General features: G+C 36.4%; 1 protein-coding gene across 4 annotated transcripts; it reads right to left on the bottom strand.

Annotated features, from left to right (window-relative positions):
• Positions 1-1,360: 1,360 nt before the first annotated feature.
• LOC120081495 (proline-, glutamic acid- and leucine-rich protein 1) lies at positions 1,361-14,303 on the bottom strand. Of its 4 annotated transcripts, none has more exons than XM_039036436.1 (14): positions 14,007-14,303; positions 13,621-13,918; positions 12,915-13,031; positions 12,074-12,132; positions 5,558-5,663; positions 5,254-5,325; positions 4,767-4,826; positions 4,543-4,672; positions 4,270-4,463; positions 3,903-4,087; positions 3,477-3,604; positions 3,078-3,361; positions 2,678-2,921; positions 1,361-2,203 (listed from the first exon to the last, which is right to left on the bottom strand). In XM_039036436.1, the coding sequence occupies exons 2-14, from the start codon at positions 13,882-13,884 to the stop codon at positions 1,590-1,592; spliced, it is 2,457 nt and encodes an 818-aa protein (XP_038892364.1). In that variant the 5' UTR covers positions 13,885-13,918; positions 14,007-14,303; the 3' UTR covers positions 1,361-1,589. The 4 variants fall into 4 exon arrangements, with proteins under 4 accessions (XP_038892364.1, XP_038892366.1, XP_038892367.1 ...); XM_039036438.1 differs by having other exon boundaries at positions 13,621-13,911; XM_039036439.1 differs by lacking the exon at positions 14,007-14,303 and having other exon boundaries at positions 12,074-12,128; positions 13,621-13,759.
• Between the last annotated feature and the right edge of the window lie 2,199 nt (positions 14,304-16,502).

The following is a 16,502-nucleotide window of genomic DNA, read 5'->3' as shown; positions in this document are numbered from 1 at the left end:
TGAAATAGGTCACTTTCACCCATGCAGATCAAATGACCGCCTTCATAGGCAAGAGTATACAACTCACTCAAGATTCAGGTCAAGTCACTTATGGTCATCCTGATGAAATATAAGTCTCTTCTGGCAACGATGTTATATGGAAAGACTTTTCATTTCGTGATCCGATCTTATAGAAATACTTTATAGAATACCACACTCAAATGTCTCCACATGAATAATCAGGATCAGATCATTTGTAACACTTTACAACAATTGTAATAACTACAAAGCGAGTTGTATCCGTAGTATCACCGGATAAGTTACCCAACCTTATTCATCTACTACAAACAGTTCAGGTTAACACTTAAACATGATCCATTTGTATGTCTTCACGTACATTTTTAAGTTACAAAAGATAACATTGGATCTTAGTTTATTGATTTTTATGAGTTAATGCAACTAAATGTCAAATAAAATACTTCTTATTTTATTACATAAATAAAATGTTTGTACAATACAATTATAAATTACAAGACCACAATATTTAGGATATTAACTCCAACAATCTCCATCTTATGAAGTTAGTGAGCCATACATAATAAAAGTGTATATATATATATATATATATATATATATTTTAGCGTTAAACTAGTCTTACATGTGCTTACATGTGTTTTCCTGGTTTTTTAGCCTAAGTAGTTTATTTTTAAAGAAAAAAAATACACACCATAATTACAAAGATTCGACAGGTAAATAATTCCAAACTAAAATATAGTCATTTTTTAAAAACATCATCTTATTTTGGTCATTTATCCAATTGACCCAAAAAAAAATACACGCCCTAAAATATGAGGCCCAATTAACCCAAAAAAAATCGTCACAAATATCTACATCTTTAATATCAAAATATATTTACATACAACTAAACATGGAAAAATTATTAAAATTGGTCGTATTGAGTTATTTAACACGACTAATAAAATCGGGCCAGTGCGCCGTATTTTTTAACCAATTACACTTCTCACTTTAACTAATTTCAATTATCTTGTAGTATTAATTTCAATCCAAATGACATCCTTCACATCATTTATACTTTTTCTAAAACACACAATTTATGACATTAAAAATAGAATTAATTTTTACAAATTAGTTCTCGCGTCAAATAAAATAATATATATTACAAATCCCTTCAATCTCAATACATAAACTCTCGAAAGGTATTTCTTGAAAAATTAGATCATCAAATCTTAAGAGCACAATTGAAACCTATCTATAATCTATGACTATTCTTCTATTATTTAACCCCTAGATATTTATCAACACAGTTTATTTCGGTAGTCATGTCCTCTAGGAATGAACAAATTAACAATGACTCAGAAAATTCATCGAAACTAAGCAAATGAAATTTCATTCTATGACCAAAAAATGAGTGTCAGAACCAAAGCTTTTTCAATTTGTCAACTTCCACCTGTTTATATACATAGCTAATCTCGATAATAAGCTCAAACCATCTATGGTGACGTGAAATAGAACACAACAATAATAATTAATCTTGAATTCTTTAACACCCTTAAAGCTACAAAATTGAGTCCAGATTGACAGTACCTTTTTCACTCTTCATAGTCCGTATCAGGATCTGCATCAATAATATCAGGGAAGTCATCTTCTGGCAATAAATTTGAGCCCGGATCACGTTTGAAATCTTCGATCTTATCAGATTTTGATGACATGGGGGAACTATTCATACTCGCATTAGTAAAAACATCATCTTGCTCTACAACCCCTACTTCTGAGATGGCTGCTGCAGTGGCCTGCTCGGTCCTCTTGGGTGTTTCTATATTCGCCAGGCCATTTGCAGAGGGCTCCTTTTCGATATCATTTGAGGTGTTATATGTCATTTCATCGTTATGTAGCACATTACCTGCATCTCTAATTGGAGCCTCTTCAATGTCATCTGCAACTCCTCTATCATAAAAGAAATCATCGACCAACTTGGGGGCACTCTGCTCCATGCTTTGCATGTCGACCTTCAACAATTTGCTAGAGTTCATACTACCGAAGTACATATCTTCCTGGAATTTATAGGCAGCTTGTGGTTCAGGAGAGCTCAAGCGCACCGGCAAGAAATCCGAGAGGGGAAGGACCCTCGGATGTATCAGGACCTCCATGGCTAAGAGAGCATGGGCACAGAATTCAGCAAGTTTAGTTCCATTTTCTTGTTTACCTGAAGAAGAAAATGCCTATCAGAAAACAGTGATTTAAAAAATCATGTAAATCAGATGTTATCTTACCAAAGCAAAATTTTAATTAACTGGAAACAAGCTAATTATACTTCAATTATAAACAAGAATAAGGCTGCAGAATTTCTTAGGTAGATCTTTTTTCTTTTCTTTTTTTTTTTTTTGGGTGGGCGACGCGGTGATATTATGCGAGTACTCATACAGGAAAAATGTTATGAAGGTATTTTATTTGATTAGCATTCCAAGGCAAGTTCACAGATCATGAACATAATTTCAGTTTAATAAGTAGTTTCCCAATTTCATGATCCTAGCAAACCGCCTTGAAGTAGTCTTCATTATTTCGCAGTTCATGTTTTCAAATAAACATCTGCAGTTTGACTCATAAATAACGGGAGTTAGCATCTTCGCTCTCAAACCAACCTTTCACATGATCAAATGAAATATCAAAAGAGATTTACCTTTACGGAAGAGTTCAAGACCTTGAGCCAAAGCCAGTGGGCGTACATGGACAGCAGACAAAAATGAAGCCAGTAGTGCACGAAATGCCGCCAACTGATAATCCACCCAAACCTCAATAGATACATTAGCTTGGAAAAAGACGTCGTCTGAGGCTCGCGGCCATTCAAGAGAAGATGTTGCAGCTGTTATTAAAAGATGTTCAACTTTTGCACGCCACCCTTCTTCAGATCTCAAAGCACCAGCCTATACAAATAATAAACGAAAAATAAATAAAGTAGTTAGCAGTTAACAACCGTCTCAGACACAACCGAACCAAAAATATTCCCATTCATAACTTTTTTAATAAATTCATATGCAAAATAATTAACCAAAGAGACAAATAACATATATAATGCCCACCAATGTAAGAAGAGTCTCCAAAGCCTCAAGTGCAGCTATCCTCAAGTGGACTGCGGTAGACATACAGCTGCTACTGGTAATGTCGTCCCCTGGTTCATGCCTCTCGTGCTGCCCTTTCATGGAAGTGGGAACTGAAGGACGTTTTCTCTTCTTATGGTGTTGCAGCAATTCTCTTTGCGTATCCTTTGGATTCACACTAGATGGATCAGAACTCTCATTATCAACAGGGTTCAAATCAACTAGTGCATTGTCAATCACATCTCGTGCAAGAGATGCAGCCATTCCTGACTCAAATGCGGCGTTGAATAAGTATACATCCCAAAACAATATTTCCATATAGACATTAAAACAATAATTATAATAATATCCGTGCCAAATGAAACACAGAATAAATCTTACCAACGCCCAAAGACATCATCAATGACTTAGCAACTGCGTAGACTTTTACTCTCAGTTCTGCAGAGACACACTTCTTGAAGTACTTCACAATGAGTCGTACAATTGATGCAGCATGTGGTAACAATTGACTGCAAAGGAATTTAATAATAAATATAGAAACAAAAATTTAGCATCCATATTTGTAGTGATAATTGACTGGCTCGGGTTCACACATTTTCCTCCTAGTAAGTAAACTAAGTAGAGACTTTGTATTGCTATTGGATCATTTTCGTATTCATACAAACATGAAAGATCGTCCTGGATTGCATCTTGTAGAGGTGGAAGAAAGCATATATTTATGGATTGGCATTAATTACTGAAAGAGTCTGGTTCTGCATTAAGGTTTTATGGTATATAGTTCCTGTAGTTGAATAATAGATGCCTTACCTGCGAAGGCTCTTAACGATGGCAATGAGGAGATCCAAACTGTCTGAATGCAGTGCCGGAAGTTCTGAACACATTGACTCTTGCTGCAGAGATGTCATAAATGGTACTGAAGTGGGTGGCAAAGAACCATCCACCGTCAGCACTCTCTCAACAAGAGCTAATAAAGGGCGAATGGGAACTGCCACCTGATAAAGTACATATAAAATATTGAAATAACATCACTTTTCTTCTTTATTTCATTATATTAATTAATAAAGTGAGATCTCATGGTAGATATACATAGATTCATATTGAGTCAAACTACTCTTTTAAGACGAGCATAACAATAAAAAAAAAAAAAAAAAGAGAATGAATGACATGATGCTACCTGATGGTTGTATGACCTTGTTATCATTGTGGAACAGCAAAGCATCAAGGTTGAAATACTTGATGTTAATGTTCGCTCTGAGCTCTTCGTTAGTTTGTCTAAGGAACCTTCAGACAATGAATTACAACCTAAAAGTGGTGGAGGATCTTTTCCTGGTGGAACCAGTAACCTTGCAACTTCATTGCGTTTTGAATCTACAGAAACATTCAAATGCATCATTCTCACTATTTTCATAAATTGAGATAGCTTTATTTGTTTTACAGTTCAGTATACCTTCACCAATGCCTTGGAAGGCCTCATTCAAGTGACCGTCGATGGATAACAATATCTTCTGCATTAGTAAAGACCAGCTATCTTCGTCTCCTTTTGATTTTGGAAGCAATGCCAGGCAATGGGCAAGCTTCTAAATTTGGTATGTGAAACAGAGAAAATTAAGGGGGAAATTTGATGTTTGTAGTGATATTTTGTATTAAAAAAATACAGAAGAGGCACGGTACCTTCAGCATGTTAGAACTACACTTTCCTGAAAATATTTTTGAAACAATTGCAGCTTCAGCCTACAAAAGATCTTAATATTCAATTCATCAGGAATAAACATAATCAATAATTTCAACATTAAATTTTTTTTGCATGGGATTTACCCTTTGTCGTTTTTTCAATTACAAAGATAGTGATCTATAGATAAATAACATGCTGACAACATGAAGACATATGTGCCGAGATGTTGGGTGCAGTTGTGGGAGAATATTCAATTTTTTTAGCTCCTATTGGTAATACTCTCTCTCTCCAGTTTCTTATGCAGTTTTTTTGTGAGGAAAAAATAAAAAATAAATTAAATTAGAAATAATAATAATAAATAAATAAATAAAACTTCTGCAACTTAGATTACACCACCAGTGAACAGAAAAGGCAGAAAGCTATCAATACTCCCACAAACGTAATTTATAACAGAATCAACATCGCATTATTCAATAAAGCACTTACAGAGTCATAATGACGCTGGATTGTAAAGGGGAAGAAAGCTATCAGATTGCATAATAGATTAACTGAAGTGTCCTGCATCAACCAACATGCAGATAATTATATATTTGAAAACGAAAGTTGCAACTACCATTACCAAGCAAAGTGTACAAAAGGAGAGATGAGGAGTTCCACAAAAGCCCAAGGAATTTACAAAAGCGGATCTCGGTTGGCATAGATAATTAAAATATCATTGTTACAAAATTATTTAGCTCATGAACGCATGAAAATAGTCCATGAACAATGTGCGTTCACCTGTGCTACTTACCAAAACAGCTTCTGTATCATCATCATGCAACAGCTTCATAACTGGTTGAATGACCTTCCCAGCACAAGAAGTCCCATCTTTCTTTTCACTTTGAAATCTACCCAATCTAATTTGTAAAAGATATATCTTTAAAAGTCAGGAAACCAGCCATATTATGGTCAAGCATATTACTTAAAAGTTATAGAAAATTTTTTTCATTTTTTCTCAATGAAAGTGGTTATTTTATATTTTAAAAAATAGACAATTTTTATTTTTAAGTTCAACAACATATGGAGGTGGGATATATGTCTTAACCAATAGTTCTATGCTCGGGTTGGCAACAAAATGAATTAATAGTAATAACTTGCAGAATGTGATTCAACCAGTTGTCTATTATTCTTAAGTCACCATTTTATAGTGGAATCCACAGACCACAAAGTAAATGTAGAAATGACTATAAACAAACCCTACGAGGCTGTTTAGTAATACTCTCCAAAAGCAACTTTCAAAAAAGGCATAACATGGATATTTCGCTTTTGGAAAGGGTATATTTAACTAAAAAGTAATAACTTCCAGGATTTGATTATGTTGTCTATTATTCTCAAGCCAGTTTTGAAAAGTTGAATCTGCAGATCTCAAAACTGTTGAAATAAGGAGTGTGTGCCCTAAGGGTGTTTTAGTCTTTTACGTGCTTCTACTATTTTTAGGTTTTTGCTAGATCTTTTTATATTTGGGTCTGTAAGTGTAACAAAATTAATAAAAACTCTCGTGGTTTTTTCTCCCTAATCTAAGATTTTCTATGTAGATCTTGTCTTCTTTTTTAGACCTTTTATTTTTCAATATAGTATCAGAGCAAGGTGATGAAACCTTAGCTGGGATAGAAGAAATTCAATCATCAACTCAGCAGATGATGGGACTTCGGCGGAAAATTCACAGAATGCAGAAATTAGGGTTGTGGTTGATCGTTACCTCCGGTCCTTTCTTGGCCCAATGCAACTACATCCGCAGCCGTCTAGAGCAGAAGTTGCCACCCATCCCTAGTTCGGCCTCAGCTGCGCAGCAGATCCAGCCAGTCGGCCCTTCAATCGCGTAGCACCAGCAAGTCAGTGGCCCTTTGTTCGCACAGCACCAATCGCTCAGCCACACAATCGCGCAACCCCATCCTTCAATCGACCCCATCGCGCAGCACCAGCTCAACCTTCGATCGACCCCATCCCATCATTCGCGCAACAACCGAGTTGGGTTTGGTCTCCTTCTCAGCCGATCGACCAAGCGACGCCGACGCTGGGACCAACCACCAACGCTACAACAATCCCCGACGGCCTCCAGGGTTTGGTGCCTCTGCCTGGTTCATCAAGCCAACCGTCAGTCCACCCTTATGTCCAGTTGGTTCATGCTTCCTCATTCATGTTTGTCAAGACATTTTGTTCAGGGGCCTATGGGCAGAAGCATCCCATGCCTACTTTTAATTCCCCTCAAGTTGAGTCAGTGGGTTATGGCAGCGCCGTTGGATTCCAACAACAGTTGACGAGGTCACAGCAACAGATTTCCGCACTCGCGGCTTCCCATCCAGATTCGTATTCTGGCAATCCATTATGTTCAGAAAACCCAATAACTGCTTATCCTACTTTACCTATTACGAATCTCATGTCTGGTTCTGTGAGACACAGACACTCTGCAGGGGTAACCATCGGAGAAAAACTTAACGGCCAGAATTATTTCTCCTGGTCGCAATTTGTTAAAATGGTCCTCGAGGGACGGCATAAGTTTGGGTATCTGACTGGGGCGATACCAAGACCAAACCCTGGGGACCCTCAGGAGCATATATGGAAGGGGGAGGATTCTCTCCTTCGCTCAATTTTGATAAACAGCATGGAGCCTCAAATTGAAAAGCCTCTTCTCTATTCGGCGTCTGCTCGGGATATTTGGGAAGCTATCCAAAAATTGTATTCGAAAATGCAGAATGTTTCACGACTTTATACGTTGCGGAAACAAGTGCACGAGTGCAAGCAAGAGAACATGGACATGACGTCGTACTTCAACAAATTGTCTCTGTTATGGCAAGAGATGGATCTATGTCATGAAGTTGTCTGGAATTGTCCTGTTGATGGAGTCCAGTATTCGAAGATTGAGGAAGTTGACCATATCTATGATTTTCTGGCTGGCTTAAATTCGAAATTTCGAATTCTAGGACAGACCGATGTCATCCCTTATGGAGGTGGGTTGCGCTATGAATGATCCCGGTACTTCTCCTATAGATTTTGCTGCCTTTGGGGTCAAATCCTCTGAATCTGAGAATGACAAGCAAAATGGAAAATCTCCTATATGTGAACATTACAAAAAACCATGGCACACAAAGGACCAATGCTGGAAATTACGCGGTTGACCTCCAAACGACAAGTCTAAGACCAGTAGAGCCCTCGTTAGTGAGACTATTGATGCTGACTCTCAGGTGAAGAATTCTACTGATTCAAGTACTGTTGGGACCGGCAATATTATCCAATCAGGTACTCCTCAGTCCTATAATTTCTTTATTGAGGGAAATGAATCCTGGATACTTGACACAAGAGCGACCGATCACTTAACTGGACCATCTGATCAATTCATCTCCTATGATTTAAGTGCTGGAAATGAGAGATTTAGAATTGCAGATGGGTCCTTTGCTCCCATTGCCTAGAAAGGTCATTTGTCTCCGATTCAGGGGTTGGTTTTACAGAATGTTCTACATGTGCCAAAGATTTCTTACAACTTGTTGTCTATAAGTAAAATCACTAGAGATTTAAACTGCAGAGTTGATTTCTCACCCGATGATGTTTTGTTTCAAGACCTGAGCTCGGGGACGATGATTGGCACTGCCCGGCATGACAGGGGGTTATATTTCCTTTCCGATGATACTCCCTCTAGGAGTTTGACTAGGACTAGCTTGTTATCTTCTTTTACTGTTTCTGAAACTGATTATTTGTTCTGGCACTTTCGTCTTGGACATCCAAGCTTTCAATATATGAAATACTTGTTTCCCCATTTATTTCAAAATGTGAATGTTTCCTCTCTGTCTTGTGATGTCTGTATTCGTGCTAAACAGCCTAGAGTCTCTTTTACTTCTCAACCTTATAAACCTTCCCAACCCTTCCACTTAATACATAGTGATATTTGGGGTCCATCCAACATCACGACGGTGTCCCGTAAACGGTGGTTTCTCACTTTTATTGACGATCACACCCGTCTTACCTGAGTGTTTCTCCTTACTGACAAATCTGAAGTAACGTCTGTGTTCCAACAGTTTTACACCACTGTCGAAACTCAGTTTAATGCTAAAATCGCCATTCTTCGAAGTCACAATGGATGGGAGTTTGTTGATCAGACCCTTCGCGAGTTTTTGACTTCGAAGGGTATCGTCCATCAGAATTCCTGTGCTTATACACCTCAGAAGAATGGGGTAGCTGAGCGAAAAAATCACCACCTTATTGAAGTGGCTCGATCTCTCATGATTCCTGCGTCCTTATCGTCATACCTATTGGGGGATGTTGTACTTACTACAGCTCACCTCATCAATCGAATGTCCTCCCGTGTGCTTAAATTCCAAACACCTCTTGAGTGTTTTAAAGAGTTGTTCTCGTCCACTCGTCTTTTCCCTGATGTCCCCCTAGGGTGTTTGGATGTACCATTTTTGTTCATAATCATGGTCTTCACCAGAGTAAGTTCACTCCTCGTGGCCAAAAGTGTGTGTTCTTTGGGTATCCACTTCACCAACGGGGCTCCAAGCGCTTTCAGCCTTCCTCCCGAAAGTACTTTATCACCATGGACACCACTTTTCTTGAGGATAAACCCTTTTTCCCGTTAGTCCTCTTCAGGGGGAGACCGCTAGTGAAGAGACTAACATAACCACCTATTTTGTTCCTTTAGACCTTCTTCCTGAGCCTATCTCTGAAACAAGTGACCCTGTCCTTCCTACAAAACAGGTGCCCTAGAAAACCTACTACAGGAAGAATCTTAGAAAGGAAATAGTTCCCCTGTTGATCCTCCGAACGTTGTCCAAGAGTCAGAACCGGAACCAGCTCAAGGTACCTCTGTTCCTGAGGATAATGAGTGTGTTGGGGGTGATGTGGTTGAGGGTGATGCGATCAATGTGATGAACTCTGACAATGTTGAGATTGGCGATGATGACAAGTTATCAAGCGATACACAGGGAACTAAAAGCTTGCAACAGAAGGGTGAGTGTGATTATTACTCTCAGCCGAGCACTGATAAACAGGTAGACAAACCTGGTGAGTATGATACTACTCTTGATTTGCCAATTGCTCTATGAATAGGAACTAGATCAAGTACCAGACACTCTATGTAGAGTTTCTTGTCCTACAGTAATTTATCTTTGAGATTTAAGGCCTTTACTACTAACCTGGATATTATAATGATACCAAGCAATGTGCATAAGGCCATGGAAGTTCCCGAATGGAGAGCTGCAGTTATGGAAGAAATGCGAGCGCTTGAAACGAATAAAACATGGGATCTGGCTGTGCTCCCTAAAGGCCATAAAACCGTCGGATGCAAGTGGGTGTTCACTATGAAATACAAATTTGATGGGACTCTTGATAGATACAAGGCCAGGCTGATTGCTAAAGGATTCACACAGACATATGAGATTGATTAATTAAAAACCTTCTCTCCGGTAGTGAAGCTGAACACAATTCGAGTCCTCTCAGTTGCAGTTAACAGAGATTGGTCCCTCCATCAACTTGATGTAAAGAATGCTTTCCTGAATGGTGAGTTAGAAGAAGAGGTCTATATGAGCCCCCGGTTTGAAGCAAAATTTGACAATCAGGTCTGCAAACTCAGGAAGTCTTTATATGGCTTGAAACAATCTCCAAGAGCGTGGTTCGACAGATTCACTACCTTCGTTAAGTCCCAAGGTTTTGGTCAGGGACATTTTGATCATACTCTATTCACAAAGAGATCTGAATCTGGGAAGATTGTTGTTCTGATTGTATATGTTGATGATATAGTTTTGTCAAGAGACGATATAGCAGAGATTGACAGATTAAAGCAGAGTATGGCAGGTGAATTCGAGATCGAAGACCTTGGTAGTCTAAGATACTTTCTTAGTACGGAGGTAGCAAGATCGAAGGACGGAATATCCATGTCTCAACGGAAATACACTCTGGACCTGTTGAGGGAAATCAAGATGACAGGGTGTAAACTTGTTAATACTCCCATTGAAGTCAATACTAAACTGGGAAGTTCTATTGAAGGGGTTCCAATGAATAAAGAAAGGTACCAGCGTCTCGTGGGGAAATTGATTTACCTGTCTCATACGAGACCAGATATATCCTAATGTTATCATGGTCAGTCAGTTCATGCAGGCTCCATGCCAGAAACACATGCAGGCTGTTACTCGAATTCTGAGGTATTTAAAGTGTACTCCTGGAAAGGGCTTAATGTTCCGAAAACACGACAATAGATGCATTGAAGCTTATACTGATTTAGATTGGGCAGGATCCATTATAGATAGAAAATCAATGTCAGGATATTGTACCTTTGTGTGGAGTAACCTTGTTACCTGGCAGAGTAAGAAACAAGGTGTGGTTGCTTGAAGTAGAGCTGAGGCAGAATACAGGGTTATGAGTCTAGGGATATGCGAAGAGATATGGTTGAAGAAAGTCTTATCTGATCTCCACCAGAACAGCCATGATCCCATGAAACTCTACTGTGATAATAAGGTAGTTACCAGTATCGCCAACAATCCAGTGCAACATGATAGAACAAAACATGTTGAGATTAACAGACACTTTATTAAAGAGAAACTAGACAGTGGCAACATTTGTATTCCCTACCTCTCGTCAAGTCAATAGGTTGCTAACATTCTCACCAAAGGGTTACTAAGATAGAGCTTCGTTATTTGTGTTAGAAAGTTGGGTCTGATTAATATTTATGTCCCAACTTGAGGGGGAGTGTTGAAATAAGGAGTGTGTGCCCTGAGGACATTTTAGTCTTTTACGTGCTTCTACTATTTTTAGGTTTCTGCCATATCTTTTTATATCTGGGTCTGGGTGCTTTGTAGTATAACAAAATTAATAAAAACTCTCTATCGTGGTTTTTTCTCCCTGATCTAGGGTTTTCCACGTAGATCTTGTCTTCTTTCTTCTACCCTTTATTTTTCAATAAAAACCAATATAGAAATGACCATATACAAATCCTAAGTGGATATTCAGTTAAATATGCAAAAAGCTTAACACAGATATTTCGCTTTTGGAAAGGGTATATTTAACTAATCAATTTTTGTATGAGTGACATATATGACCCTCACTAGGGGCAAATTGGTTCCCCTTTTTAAAATTACGATTTAGTATCTTTTATCGCTCAATGGGAGAGTTCTTTGTAATCCTACTGATAGGTCATCCTTTTATAATTTCATCTTATCAATGAAATTATTACCATTTTATATATATATATATATATAAATAAATAAATAAAATTGTGTTCGAGTGACCGACTACGTATGATAGATTTCTGTCAAGGTCAAATGAAGTTATGAAGATATACCTCAAGAATAAATCTGAGATTGAAGCACAAGAGGCCACCTTCAGAAACTGAGAATCTGTCTATTGAACAATAGAAAGCACAAAAAACAATGAGGTAGTGCAAAACTTTTAGTAGCATTCAAGTATAAAAAAGCATTGATGACTATGAGTTGTAAAGCTAAAGGAGAAACAGTATAAATAAAAGGAACAGCAAAAGAAGGAAGTTGACATTGTTCTGCAACTGCATTGCACTTTGTATGATCAATATATTCTTTTGTTTCTAGAGAGAGAGAGAATTGCACTTTGTATAGCACTTGATAAAATGAACTGCATTAATTTTATTAGATTATCCCTTGGTTCACACTCTTACATCAACCACCATGACCAACTCTCAGATAACAATGCTCAAAAATAACTTTGCCACAGTTCCTTCCCTAGCTCTATAATCATTAGTGTATGGCCAAAGGCTATCTTATGCTAATTAATCGCATGCCTCCAATATGTTATTTTGCATTCTTTCCAAGGAGCAGTGATCACTTAGGTTGTAACAAATCATATCCAGATTTCTTTTCTATGAATATTTTACAACCAATCATGTCCAGATGTCAGAACCATATTAACTGTATTCAAATAGGTCGACTATTAAAAACGATCCAGGTACATCACATGCTAAAACACAGTTAAATTATCGCAATAATCTGCCCCACGAACAGTCACCGGTATATTAGTTCTGATAGAACCACTAATTTTGTCTGATGTAACACTTATTCTTCTTCATACATACATTATCATTTAACATTTTCACCACTTAATACATGTAGCTAAATATTAGAGAATCAAACCAATAATAGATTAACCGTTACCTGTATGTGTGGTAAAAGCTTGTGAAGCCATTCTGTATATGATGCCAAGAAACGACTTGAGCTACATTGTTGACAAGTCACTCCAAGTAAAATGATTCCCGCCCAACATTTATCAGGCTTTAGAAAGATTGGATGCTAAAGTTAGTCAACCACAAAAAGTTTAGTAATATCTAAAAAAGAATAAAGGCATAATATCATTTCCTATCTTCCTGGATGTCAATGAAAACCCAAATATGCAAGCAAGGTTCAAATGTTCAGTTTCTAAGATAACTTTTTGTAACGTCAGGTCATCACCAATTTCTTACTGACAAAGTACCACTGAATTTTGGAACAATCACAATGGATTTCATTTTTTGTCTAGGAGACCACAATATAGGTTGGTATGAACTTGTCCCCCCAACCTCCTCCTTTTTGTTTTAGCCATCCTAAAAGTAAAGTAGTGTGCATATTTTGTACACTGTACTCCATAATCAATACTTATGTAGTCAATGTTTAGATTTAGCGCTAAAAGTAACCATAATTTGTCTCTCAATAAGCAGCACTGGGATTATTAGTTATGAAACTCAACAAGTTCCAAAGACCTTCGTTCCCGCTGTACATAAGCCCGCCAGACAACAAATAGTCAAACCCACAAAAAAAAGTATTATGCAAAAGCTATATATTAATAAAATTTGTGATTTAAATGGATATTGATGCATACTTATACCATATCATTTGAGAGAAGAAGAAACAAGCGGTTGACCCAGGAATCAACGGCGGATTTCCAGCTATCGATCAGCTTTTGGTCCATGGAAGACGAGGATTCAGAGAGGAGATTGTGTGTTTTGATCACAGAAACCACCCTTGAGAGTTCCGAATGATCATTAAACGCCCGCTTAACGTCAGGAACGTGCTCCCTAAGAAGTTTGTGTAGCAAGCGAGGCTTCAAAGCCGGGTCATACATATTTGCAATGAGATTGAAGGCCGCCATTTTGGTTAACCACTGAGATTTCTATGTCTAATAACTATCAAAACGATTAGGCAACTGTAAGATGCTAATGAAATCTGTAAGATGCTAATGAAATCTCTGAGACCCACTATACCGAGACGCACCGGCTAAACCCTCTGAGACCGAGACCCAAACCGCCGGAAACAGCCCCTGGAATCGGAGCTCTATACGCTGAAAATTACCTCTGCAATCGAACGCCCAGCCGTTGGACAAACTGCCTCCCAGCGAGACCCACACTGGCGACGAATACCCACTGCCGAATGGAACCACTGAACCGAGACCGGACAGCAACACTCACAGCAGCAGCTTCGTTTTCTCCTTGCACGGCTGCAGAATCTCTCTCTCTCCAAGTGTTATGATGTTCTGTGCGGCTGCAACCAAGTTTTCCCTCACATAAAGTCCTAACACAAAAGAATATTGAGTTAATTTCAAAAATACTACTGCAGATTATTTACTTAAATGCCATTGGCATAATTACACAAATGCCCTTAACTTAAACCTTAGTTTAAGGTTTTAGAGATGTTAGGCCCGGTTTGTTTCAAAAGTTTTCTAATGGGCTGTTTGGTTGGAGGGAAAAAAATGGTGGGAATAATCGGTAGACTTTGTTTATTTATCTTGAAAAAGATATTTCCTAGGATCTTTTAGCCACACAAGTGAAAGAATTACATATTCATTGAGAAGTATGGTTTTCACTTCTTCTTCCCCTTCCTACCATCATTTTCACTTCTTCTTCCCATTCCTACCACCATATAAATGTTTATTTTGTCTATGTATAGTATTTATACTTTGACATCGGTTATATTTGAATTTTGGAATAAAATATAGTGCAGTGGCTTAAGATTGTTTTTAATAATTACATAATAAAAATAAAACTACACAAATTATTTATTTAAAATCAATTAAAGCAAGTTTTTTTTATTAGTTATATGCTTTATAATTGTACAAAATTTTGAAAGTGATCACACAATTTAAACAAAAATAACATTTACTTGGGTGATCTAATAATATCCTCATGCAACACAAAACACATGTATTACTTATTCCACGAAAAGTTGATAACATTTCCTACCCAACCAAACATAGTTATCTTTAATTCCCACACATACTATTCCCAGACATTGTTTTTACATGCACAACCAAACATAGTCATCCTTGATTCCCAATAATTTTATTCACAGACACATAATTCTCAGGCAACCTTAATTCTTAGGCATTGAGAAAACCTTAATCCAAACGGTCACCAATGGTATTTCATACAGACATTTAACATCTTTTGTTTCAGTTAATTCTACTTTTTAAAATTCAAGGATATTAATATTAGAGAACTTTAAAATCCATCTGACATGATTTTTTAATATTTTGTAAAAGTGTGAGATTTTTACGTCTAAGAGATGAACAATAAAAATATAGCTTCATTAATTAATAAATTAATATCAAGTATCCATTACTATTAATTTTAATTAATTATTAAATATAAATATATTATTTAGACTTAATAAATTTCAACTAATATCTTTATCATTCATATTTTATGTTATCTTGACTATTTAATATAAATTATTATTATTATTAATTGTCAATATTCTAATTAAATTATTTATTAATTTAATTATTTTCAACAATTAATTTAATTAAGTTTAATTAAAAAGTATTCATTTGTTTTTTATTTTATCAATTAAATAATTAATTAACATAACAATAATTAATATTATATTTAGTTAAGTAATTATTTACTTTTAGTTTATACAAAATATTGAATTGAACACAAATAAATATTTAACTTTCAGACATTAATTATCTTGCACATCCGAACACAAACATTAACTATCTCAGACATTCAACCTAGATATTTTATATCTATACCAATGAAACAATAGTTGTGATCCAAACGGCCTTTAAGGATACCTAGGGTTAGGGATAAAAGGCAATAAGATTGCTAGGAATAAGGATGATTGTGTTTGGTTGTGCACGGGAATGTTATCCGAATTTAATGAGAACAAATTGTCTTTGATTTTAATTTATAAAATCAATCATGGACACATCCACAAAATTTTAATAGATTAATTGATAAACAATAAATTCAACTCAAATTTTTTAGCAAATTTAAATATTTAAGAATAAAATAATATTAATTAAATTATTAATTACAAGTATCTGTAAAATGAGTAATTTACAACTAAAGTTACTTGATTACATAATTTGATGTATCAATTTGATGAATTTATATAACTATGATGTATTAATTAATAAAACAATCAAAATTAGTTTGAAAAATAAATATAACATTATGTTATTAAACTTCATAACACCACAAACTTCATAAATATATAGGGTCTTTTAGGTCTGTTATCAGCAATTGTCTTTCAATTCGAGAGCTTGTTGATACTGATCTCTGGAATTTGAAAATGGAGGGTTACACTTACAAGAGTTACTAAGTATTAATAAGTTATTGGCTGAAAACGTTAACTAAATGACTATAGGAATAAAGAGTTATTCTGGTATTAGTATTTAGTTAATATTGTCTTGCTTTAGGGAATAAGTATTTGACTGCCCCTCGGTAGCATCTATTATGACTCACTAAAGTATCGTTGTAAACAAAT

The sequence above is a fragment of the Benincasa hispida genome, chromosome 7, assembly GCF_009727055.1.
Source record: "Benincasa hispida cultivar B227 chromosome 7, ASM972705v1, whole genome shotgun sequence".
NCBI lineage: Eukaryota > Viridiplantae > Streptophyta > Magnoliopsida > Cucurbitales > Cucurbitaceae > Benincasa > Benincasa hispida.
Note: the sequence above shows the minus strand (reverse complement) of the source record. Positions and strands in the feature narration are given on the sequence as shown.

Coding starts and splice junctions, on each gene's coding strand:
- LOC120081495 (XM_039036436.1), bottom strand. CDS start 13,884: ATGGCGGCCTTCAATCTCATTGCAAATATGTATGACCCGGCTTTGAAG. Junction 4,088..4,269: donor CAAGGTCATACAACCATCAG/GTAGCATCATGT, acceptor GTACTTTATCAG/GTGGCAGTTCCCATTCGCCC. Junction 2,922..3,077: donor TGGAGACTCTTCTTACATTG/GTGGGCATTATA, acceptor TTATTTGTATAG/GCTGGTGCTTTGAGATCTGA.